General features: G+C 45.4%; 1 protein-coding gene across 2 annotated transcripts in view; it reads right to left on the reverse strand.

Moving 5' to 3' along the window:
* The window catches only part of SNCG (synuclein gamma), a 16,080-nt gene extending 6,490 nt beyond the window's left edge, over positions 1–9,590 (reverse strand). Inside the window, exons 1-4 of one of the 2 annotated variants that reach the window (XM_031062836.1) lie at positions 9,264–9,337; positions 7,340–7,511; positions 4,278–4,319; positions 3,276–3,403 (exon numbers count right to left, since the gene is read on the reverse strand). In XM_031062836.1, the coding sequence (XP_030918696.1) occupies positions 3,276–3,403; positions 4,278–4,319; positions 7,340–7,367 (198 nt within the window). In that variant the 5' untranslated portion in view covers positions 7,368–7,511; positions 9,264–9,337. Of the gene's footprint in view, positions 1–3,275; positions 3,404–4,277; positions 4,320–7,339; positions 7,512–9,263 lie in introns of both variants that reach the window. The other variant, XM_005417298.1, reaches the window with a different exon arrangement.
* Between the last annotated feature and the right edge of the window lie 1,343 nt (positions 9,591–10,933).

Consider the following 10,933-nt stretch of genomic DNA (forward strand, 5'->3'; position numbering starts at 1 on the left):
GGGGGACATTTTGGGAGCGTGTGTATGTACATGGGCTTGTTCCCAGCCACGTGGTGTCTGCATTGCAGCAAGCTCTGTGCTGTGTCATACAGACGAAGCATTAATCCTCTTCTAAGACAGGGATATTTAGTGGGTGGTTATCTCACTGGAATCTCCTAATGCCCACCCCAGGGATGGGGATGGGTCCAAAGCCACAGACAGAACACACTACTGACTGGTTTCATTCCTTTTTGTATCAGAAAAATTGTGGAGGTTTTATAATCTCTTAATTTACAGATGTTTTAGAAGATACTTAAAACTCCCCCAAATGAGTCAATTCTTTTTTGTACTCAGCAGTGAGCAGGTCAGTGCCAAAGCCACGTCAGGCAGTGCCAGCACAACTCAAGGTTGTTCTCATCTGCTTGGCACCCCTCCATAGGTGTAGGCTTACTTCAGGCCCATTTCCTTCTACATGGCTCTGAGTGCTCCCCCCAAGGACAGTGAGAAACAGCAGCTTGCCAGGGTGTCCACATTTCAGTGCCTGCTGTGATGCAACAAAGGCCTGAATTCTTTCCCATGGTCAAAGTCACCATCTGATACACCTGCACCCCACGGCTATCCTGAGCAAAACTTACCCCAAAACCCTTAGAGTACCCCCCTCTTTCCTAATGTGTGCGTGCCACTGATCCCAGCTGTCAAATGCACAGACTAAATGCCAACGAGCTCTCAGTAATTGATATTAATACTGGCAATGGCCAGCTGGGGACATGCCTTCTAGGCCACTGGAGTCCCCAGCCCCGAGTCACCCCAAGACCAGTTCCATGCATTCACAGATCCCTGGCACGTTGAACAGCCCTTCTATAGCAGGGAACAACACTGGAGATAGCTGAAAACCCAAATAAGATGTTGGCAAGTACTCTGTGCAATTAGAAGGAGGGAGGATAGCATGGAGCACGAACAAATCTCAGGACTGGATGCTCTCTAAAACTTCTGGGGCTGAAATGCTTGTGATTATTCCAGGACTGCCGTGGATATAACAGTGGATATTCACTGTTTAAACATTTAAAAGCTATACATTATCACTCTTAGTGTATCTCCAGTGGGTCTCCCTCATGCATTACAGTGCCTGGTGCTGCTATTGCAGACTCTGGATGTATTTCCATTAGCAAATTGTGTAACATAGTAGGAGCAGTTCTGGAGAAAAAACAGCTGGTGCTGAGAGCCCAGCTCAACTCCTTATACTCCTTTCAGGGCCCTCCCTCTGGAGCAGCTTTGGCTCCGTGGCAATTATCCATTAGCAGTGGGGATGCACTTGATGTGCATGTGGAGCCCAATCTTCTGTGTCTAGCTGGATCTAAAAGGTGTCTAGCTACATGCTAAAGTATGGTGAGTATGAATAAAAGATTTGCACTCCTAAGCTGAACTAATCCAGCAGAACAGATGAACCCTCTTTCACAGAAACAAATGTTTTTCCTGAATTTTTTTGTCCTGTGATTTTTCTTGGTTTTCTCCTCCTGTTTTCAGTCTGCTGCCTCAGCACCTCTGCTGTTTGGCGTGACGCTGTATCCAAAGCAGTTTCCTGGCTCCATTTAGTCTGCCATTTGGCATGTGCCACATCCTAATTTTCTATTTCTTAATCAATCTCCATTTTAAGTCTAAGCAATTGGACATCAATGGAAGACATCAGAATGACAGTTCAGATGCTCTCTGGAAAACCTGCACTGGTTGAAGCTCTGAAATTAGCTGTAAACTGTAGCTGTCAGTCTTTGAGGTGGGGTTCTCACTTACAAGGAAAGGAGAAGAGGATTGCTGCTGCTCAGTCCTTGCTGGAGGGGAGACAGCTTGCTGTCTGCAGCAAGGATTCCTACCATCAGCAAATTCCTCACTCTCTTGGGTCAATCACCCCACGGTCAGTCAAAAGGTAGGAAGGGGTATTCTGGCCCCATGGAATTGGGAATCACTGTTTCCACTCCTGCAGCCTAACTGCTGTTCCCTGTGGGAATAGAGATTAAATTTATCCCAAGAGCTTAGCAGAACTCCTGTATCTGCCCTTTTCACATGCTTTCAGGAGGACATTTTGCGTCACTTGAAGCTGCTGTTCTCTTTTGTTAGGCTATTCTCTCAGGATTTATATGCGTGTAGAAGTTTTGTTTCACATCACAATGTGTTTATGTGCAGGTCAGGAAATTAATCAGCCGACTATCTGAACAATTAAAACAATTTTGGCCAGCCTGGCTTTGCTTTGATTCTGGGTTTGGGTTTGCTGTGACTCATAAAGCTCATGTGGCCATCAACAGCACCGATCACACTCTCTGAAGAGGGGAAAGAGAAGGCTTACCAAAGAGCTGTCAAGTATTGGCCTCGTGCTGTACAAATGGGTGCTGTTTGTTACCAAAGCATCCTCTGTAATGATCAACACTGCCTTCATCTAAGGAACTGTTCTGCTCCTTCAGACTTCCTTTAATCCCCTCACTCGAAGCAGCCTCGTCCATCAAATTAGGCTGGAGGACAGAAGATGCCTTGTCTGAATCTGGCTTAATCCCTACACAATTTGGGTCACACGGCCTTTTATCAATAAGCACTTGGTTGTTGTCAAATCAGCACGAAGCAGAGCAGCAGGCTCAGGCTTTCTGCTGGAACCAGGCTGTGCCTGGCTTGCTGCTGCCCTCTTCTGCCTCCGGAGCTGCCGTGGCCAGGGCAAACCTGTGCATGCCGCTAGCACTGCACAGGGGTGAGGGCAAGTGCAGGCTCCCGTGCCTTCCCACTCTGCACATCCCTGAGCTCTGACTCAGGCCAGATGCTCACTGCTGCCCACACACATTTCTACTCGAGTCCCTGGGAAAAATGCTTTTCTACATTCCTAAGAAAATGGAGAGCCAGACAGTTGCCAGCAGTGCCCACTGACGGGACAGGAGACAATAGGCACCGAGTGATTAATGTGTCAGTCTGAACAGAAGAAAACAATTCTCTTTTTCCTATGAGGGTGGTCAAACACTGGCACAGGTTGCCCAGGGATATTGTGGAGTCTACTTCCATGGAGATATTCAAAACCCACTGGGACAGTCCTCTCTCAGTGGCCCTAAGGGGGTTGGACTGGATGATCTCCAGGTGTCCCTTTCAAACTAAATGATTCTGCGACTACATTAGGCATTGTATGAAAATATTAAGTACTATACAAAAGCAGATATTGCTGAAAACCTTTCATGAAATAAGTAAAACCATCAACTGTAAATGTTTGCAGGTTAATCCAAAGGCTCTTCTGTCCTGCCCATCATAGAACAAACAAACACACACACCTTTTTTACAACTCCTGTAGTGGCCACGATGGTCTCTGCTCCTTCTACAGTCTTGTTTGCCACTGTGTTCACGCTGGCTACTACAGCTTCTCCCACCACGTTGGCCTGCTCTTTGGTCTTCTCAGCAACTGCAGTTCCAACAAAAGCAGAAAAGTCAGCAAACTAGACACTGCCAGAAGGCTGCCAAATTCCCTGGGATGACAAATGATTGCATTGAAGTAAAAGAAGAAATTAGCCCTGGTGCAGTCCTTGTTTGGATTTTTTAGATGAGATCATGTCTGAATTTAGATTGTGTGTGTGAGGATTTTTGTCTGGCACAAAATGCTGCTTAGAGAGCAGCACTGCAGCCTGTCAGTCTTTGTGGGCAACCAGAGAATGAAAAATTCACTGCCAGATACTAAAAGACAACAGTGTAAATAAGGTATTTTGCATTGCAGACTGTGCATGACCTCTTCCAGGTTACTTTCTGTTTGATTTAATACCCCTTGGCAGAAAACAGCAGTAGTTATGAAATTCTCCAGGCAAAGGATCCATTTATCTTCCTTCAGGACAGTCCATATGGCTACTCCTCCTTGGAGTTGGGGTTACCCTAGAAGGGACCTGTAGGTCCCTGATTCTGCAGCTGCCTGACAGGACTCTCCCAAAGACCACAGTTTTGGCCAGACAGGATCTGATGCCAGTAAATCCTCTCAGTGTGCTGGGCTGTGCACCTGACATTGTGAAATGTCTAAATAGCTGTGAATCATCCCAGTCTGCCAAGTAACCTGCATTAGATTTTTTCTGACCTACTCTACTGATTAAATATTTTCTCTGACCTGTGTCCACTGCAAATGCCAGACCCTGAACCATCGCTCCTGGCAAGCAGCCTCTACTCATCAGTGTGAAGGTCAGGCAGATCAGTGGTGTCCCACAGAGACCTCCCACTTGGCAGAGGTGACTGCCTTCCCAAGAGGTCCAACATCCACCACAGATTTCCACATCCCTATCAGGCTGTGCTCTTACCTGAGGTCACACTTTGCACTACACCCTCCTTGGTCTTGGTGCCTGTGAAAGGAAACACAATCCATCAGTGCTGCCTGGAAATTACACCCTGACTTCTGGACACAGATGGTTTCCTGCTCTCAGGAAGTGCAGTGGGGAGCCAAGGTCCTGTTGGTACCTCCTGCTGAGACACAAACCATTTGTAGAGTCAGAAAAGAGACCAGCTTCCCTCACCAGTAAAGCCAATGAATATCTTTGTGTTGAGAGTTGGAGAGCTTCAACAGCAAATTCTCTGGAGATGCCTAGACCTGAAAAATCTTGATTACAAAAAATTGTCCCTGCAATATTCCCAAAATGAGCAGTTGAGTAGTGGTAAATCACCTTTAAGCTACTTGTAAAAATGACTGTAAATAAAATCACCTGGTAACATCTCACCTACCTCACGCTTGCAGACAAGAAATCACATCCATGACTCTCCCCTGCCTTTCAGCAGGGTACTCGGCTGCACTGGTCATTTAAAGTCTCATTCTATACCACTAATAAAGACTGGAGAAACCTGAGACTGAATTTACAGAACCACCACCTACCTCCTACATACCTAGTTACTAGATTCCCTGTTTGGTGCCTCAGCCTAGGCTGCAAGTGCCTGCTCCCAGCAATGCACAGAAAACAGATGGTTTTATCACAAATTATGAAAACACACCATATGTATGCTTACATTGTAATTTATCTCACTGTTCTCAATGCAGAAAAGCTAACAGGATGTGAAGGCATTCAGTTTGCAACACAAATAGCCCTGAGGAATAATTAATCTCTGTGATTTTCCTCCATGCTTGAAGTGACAAGCTATATATCCTTTGTACTTGATATTGCTGCAGATAAGTTAAATCATATGGTACATGGGCAGCCCCTATGGTAACTAGGTGCTTTACACATTAAAAAAATAAGGGATCAAATTTATCTCTCTTGGAAGTTAAATAAACACAAGCCAAAATATTCCACTGGCCCCACTTTACTGTATATTGCAAATCATCTGCACCTATACAGGTTCTCTTCAGGTTTCCCATACTGATACGACAAAAGGATTTCTATGGTCAACCATCAAAATGATAAAAATGGACAACAACCAGGCAGATTTTTGACTCCATGATAATGAAGCATCCACGGGTGTGGTGGGAGAAACCAGTTACAAACCACAGCTCATTCTCATTAACAGGAGGCTGAGAAGCAAAACAGGTGCAGTGCCCTGATAACAACAGCCCAGCTCAGGGCTGTTTTGCCTGATACATGTTACGTATTATTGAATGTAATTCTCAATTGTTGATTTATTTTGGTGCTTGCAATGCCTGCCTGGGGCAGAACAAAACTGTTCTACTGCAATATGCCCTCAACATTTCATTCCACCCTCCCAAACTGTCTAAAAAGTCAAGAAATTAAATCTTTGTACCTTTAACTTGTTACTGCTGTAAGCTACAGTTCCTAGTGATGCACATGACACATGTGCACTGCTGTGAACTGGATTTAATAATGGTGCCCATGATACAAAAACATGTGCAGAAACACAGCACTGAGCACAGCAGGTGCAAGTCTCAAGCCAGGAATGTGAGCCCCTGAATGGGCCAAACACACAAGGTTCAATTCAGACACCATCCTGCTTCGTTTTCCCTCCCAGTAGCATTCCAAGAAAAGACTGCCACAATATTGATTTGACATACAAGGTTGTCTCATATTAGACTCAGATCCCCAAGCCTAGCCCTTTGCAGGTTTTTGGTCAAACAGCAACTGATAGGTAAGCAAAGTACATGATTTGCTGTACCAGCCTTTCATGCCTTTGCAGTTTTGCAGTAAATACACTTAGTGAGACGAGAGCTGCAGTTTTGTATGTTTTTTGTCAGACCTTTAAGGTGACTATCTGGGCTCAATTCTTTTATGGGGAAGAGGAGTTAGCAGGTGCTATATTTGCAGGTGGAAAATAATTCCAGAAAGGAGGGATGCAGCTAGAAGGAAAACATCTGAATCCATTTCCTGACAGAAGCAATGTCATTGGGAAGAGTCACTGCTGCAGCCTGGGGAGAGCTCGCCTCATCCTCCCAGCCCAGCCACACCCGATGACTCAGGCTCCCATCCATTATGCACCGCATGAAACCCGACCGACCTTCCGAGCACTCCTGCCAGCAGCCCGCATCTGTTGAATCAGAAAGCAATCACCTGATGCTCAATCTCATTTCACTCATCAGTCCTTGCCTGCAGCTTGTGTACCCAGAATTAAAAGTTCATGCATCTTGCCTCTTCTGAGTGCTGCGAGTCATCTGCAAGCGCTTTGGGACGGCCAGGGTGTGACCGAGGTGGTGCAGTGCTATGCCCTGGGAGAAGGTCTAGAGCAGAGAGGGATATTTTGATGTGCATTAAATCCTACAGGAATCACTCAGTTTAAACATAGCTTGGTGTGGTGGGGCCTTCTGCAACACACACAGTCGAAAATCGTTCTGGAAAACTAGAAGTGCATTCTTTGCTGAGGCTTCCTGAACTATAGCATTAAACAGTGCTAATGACTCAATACTCTGATGCATTTTTGCATTAAATTCATCAATTAACTTCAGCATCACTTACACCCATTCAAACCAAATTAAAAAAACAGAGCCCACTGAACAATCTGCTGGATCCACACTAACCATGCAGGGATCTCCTGACACCTTGGCACACTCAGAGGCTGTTAGAATTTGGAGAGCAGATGGTGATTTCACCAAGCACAGAGGTGACCCATGACACAGGATTCCTCCCTCTCCTTTCGTGCCCTCTCTTCTCTACCCCACAGGTTCAGCGGGGCTGGAAGCAGGGCAGGGGCATTGCATTGCAGGCTTAACACAGGAGGGAGACATCTCCTGCCTGGCATGGGCGGTGGGAGCTGATCTGGATGGATCAGAGGGGGGACGAGGTGTCCCAGTGATGCTGTTCACTCCAGACAGATGCCTCTGAGTGAGCATTATTTGCTTCTCCTGAGCAGCAGCGACTCACCAGACATGGTGGTTGTGCCCAGACATTTGGAATCCTCCTCAGAGAATGAGCAATGAGTTAACACAAACCTGAACAAAAGTCAGGGATCCACTTCATCCATCCTAGGCCCTGGGGATTTTGTTCTCTTTCCTGAAGTTCTCAAAAGACCCTTGAGGTTCAATACAGTATTATTCTCTCCTAGCGTCCAAAAATTCAAGTGTCATCACCTAATGCTCTAGATGAAGCTGCTGGGATAGGGCTCTGCAAGGGAAGAAGCAAGGAAGGAACAGTTCAGGTCTCTGATTTACTGTTCATGTGGCATGGAGTGACAAAAGGCAGCATGAACAACATACGAATCACTCCAGTTTTAACCAATATACCACACCTCCACCTTCTCTGGCTATTAAAACAAAACCCCCATTTTCTGAGCTAATTAGCATCTGGTCTTTATTTTTCCTGCCTGTGAAAGGCTGAATTTTCCCTAAAGGGCTGAGCTTCCCAACAGGAACTGAATCAGACCAAGGCAAAGCTCTGACCGGTGCATGACAGGGCAGGAACCAGCAGTATACCAACAAACCAAACCAATAAAAGGAGAAAGCACTTAATCCTCACCTTGATCCTTATTTGATCCTCATTCAGAGATTAAGGTTTCAAGGATTTTAGTTTCAGGCTCATAGAAAACTTTATTGAAAAGATTACAATCTCCTAAAGAGACCTCTTGGCTCAACAATGAAAACCAGGTCACAGTATGGAGCTGTACAACGTGACTGAAAAGAGATGTGAGAAATTATGTATAAAAACCCTGAATAACCCCAACAGAGCTCAAATCTGGAAGTAGGTGGACCAGTAATGATGCCACAATGTGACACCTACGTGTGACATTTCTTAGACTGGTGTTTCACTTACTGTAGTTAGTTTAGTTGTTTACGGGAATGCTGCTTACCTTTTTTCTTGTGGGTCAGCTTCAAATTGAAATGTGAACTGTTACATCCATTCATTTCCGGCATGTCAATAATTAAACATTTAAAAATTCAAGATAAAGACATGACCAGACCTGCTACATACAAATTTTGTATTTAATTTGTAATGTACCAATATATAATTGCACCTATTGGCAATAGAGCAGTTTTAAATATAGTAGGTAAGTACAGCTGTGGATGTTGCAGTAGGATAGCAGGAAGAGCCTGCATGTAAACTTTCCTACAAAAATAAACACTCCCACATCCAGCAAAAACAAAGAGCTGTGTGAAATGCTGTAATCAGCAGTGAGATAATCAGTCTTGGGAACCTAAGACTCTTTAGTTTGTATTATATGGAATATCTGACCATCCAGCCATATAGTTGCATGTGCTAGATAAGTGGAGATAGTGGGTTTTGAGGGTGACCTTGAAAGGGGAGGTTTCAGCCCATTAACTGTGAAAGAGCTCTCTAGGCAGGACATCAGGCATGCTGTTTTCCAGATCCTATTCTTTGGGCAAAAGGAATTTGGGCGTTTCTTGTAAAGCAAGATTAATGTGTGCATGGGCAACGAAAGAGGTCGGTGAACACGAGTAGGATTCCAGGGCAAACCCATTTGTTTGTGGGGAAACAGATGCATCCTGCAATCCCCTCATACTAAAACTGTTGGTTCTTCTCAGGGATCTCCTCAGTGAGTCCCTCCCAGTGTGGAGGTGAGGCAGAGACTGGCAGTGCTTGTTCGCCTGGAGAGTGCCTGACTCACCCTGCAAACAATCACTGAATAGTCAAACAAACCTTTCACCTGGGCACCTGCTCCTTAACATCATTCTGCCTTCCCTGGAGTCATGGTTTCTATGTCTAAGGGGAAACCGAGGCATGGGGAGGCTGTTGTACCCCAGGTTTACACAGCAACTCTGCTGAGCTCAGGATCTTATCCAGACTATCCTGCTAGTCATTCTCAAGCTTCAGCCACAATATCATTTCCCCAGACTTTCTCAGAGACAATCTATGCAGCTTTTCATGCTCAAAAGTAGATCAAAACTAGTTCTCTCTTACCTACATACATTACCCCTTCTTTGGTCTTCTCTGCAGCCTCTGTCACTCCCTGCTTGGTCTTTTCTGCAGCAGCCACCACACCTTCTTTAGCAATGGAGAAACCTTTCTTAAAGACATCCATTCTTGTTGCTTGTTAGGGTATTATCTGGGATGATCTGAATGAGGGAGCAAAAGCAGCAAAAAGCACTTCAAGGCTGGGACTGCGAGATGCAGCCTTACCCTCGGCAGATCTCAGCTTCTCTGGCAGGCTCTGCCTTTGCTCTTCCTCCTGTGCTGGATGAAGGCAGTGTGGCAGAGCTCACAGCCCTCACTGGCTCTTATTGATGAAGTGTGCTGCAGTGTAGCCAATGCCTGTGTACAGCTGATACTGAAATATTAATGATACAGATCTGCTTGGGAAGCTTTAACAAGGGAGGGGGAGAGGAGGACGATGACAGCGGTAGGTAAGGAGATGTCTGGAGAATTTCCAGACAGAGAGAGCTTTTAAAATGTGCTGCAATGCTCTCAGTGGAGGATGGTCTCAGTGAAGAGGGAGACTTTAGCAGAAGAGCTGAGTTCCTGAAAGGGCATCTCCCCGAGGCTGCAGCAGGAGCCAACACCAGGAGCTCTCCTGGACCCCAGAGGGAGGAGAGCAGGGAACGCTGACAGCATTTGTAGCGAACAAACAGGGTCAAGGTTTCTTAGTCTGGCAGTTACCAGAACCCAGCCTGCACAAAATGGTAACAAGAACATTATTTCTAGTAAATCCTGAGAAAAAGAGAACCAGCTACAGCTTGGTGCTCAGGTGAAGCAAACTTGAGGTCCCACCTGCTATGTTTTGTCAAGTGTGAAGTCATTCTGAATAAATTGTGGGGTTTGCTCAGCTGCACATCCCATTACAACAGTTCATTTCTGAAAAATCAGATGCCTGTTGGGGAAATCCTGTTTCCTCTTTGTTTCTCTGAGTTGCTGTAGACAGAGCCCTGCTCTGCTGCCGCAGAGTGAGACAACATCTCACACCAAACACCATCCCTCACGTCAGAGCTGCTGCTGCAGAGCACAGCAGGGTGAGAACAGCCAGCACAGAACTGGCTGGGGAAATCTTACAGAGGATCCATCCAGCCTCCAGGCCTGGCTAGGAAAAAATACCAAAACATGATCATTAACCACAATTGGATATTCTAATGTACTTGTAGTTAAACTCAAGTTAAAGTGTTTTCTGAAGTAGATCCTAAGTGGCCCAAATCAGCTATTGCCCCTCCAGCAAAAGTTCAGTGCTAGCTGTGAAAGCAATTGCTGGTGCAGCAAGGTGATTTTTTATTTATTTTTTTTAATAGTGCCAGATGTGAAACTATGGAAGCCACATTGCATCAGCCTTTGAGCCCAAAGCATGACCTGCTTTGGCTGTTTTTCTGCGCCAGGCAAACAGAATATGAAATTCAGAGGCTGAGCTGCATTTTGGAAAGATAGCACACCACAACGTCATGAAGTGCAGTGGTTTGCAAGCCACTGCTGCCACAAGTTACCAGCCTGGAAGTGTCAGATGGGCAATGACTACACAGAAAACAGTCTCAACAAAAAATGTACATAAATAGTTTTTACTGTGGAACTAAGAATAATTCTTCAGTTTTTGGAAGTGTTTTTCTTACCCCATACTGAAATTATTGAAAAGCTGTTGATCTGGGAAATAA

This window comes from Geospiza fortis, unplaced genomic scaffold, assembly GCF_000277835.1.
Source record: "Geospiza fortis unplaced genomic scaffold, GeoFor_1.0 scaffold130, whole genome shotgun sequence".
NCBI lineage: Eukaryota > Metazoa > Chordata > Aves > Passeriformes > Thraupidae > Geospiza > Geospiza fortis.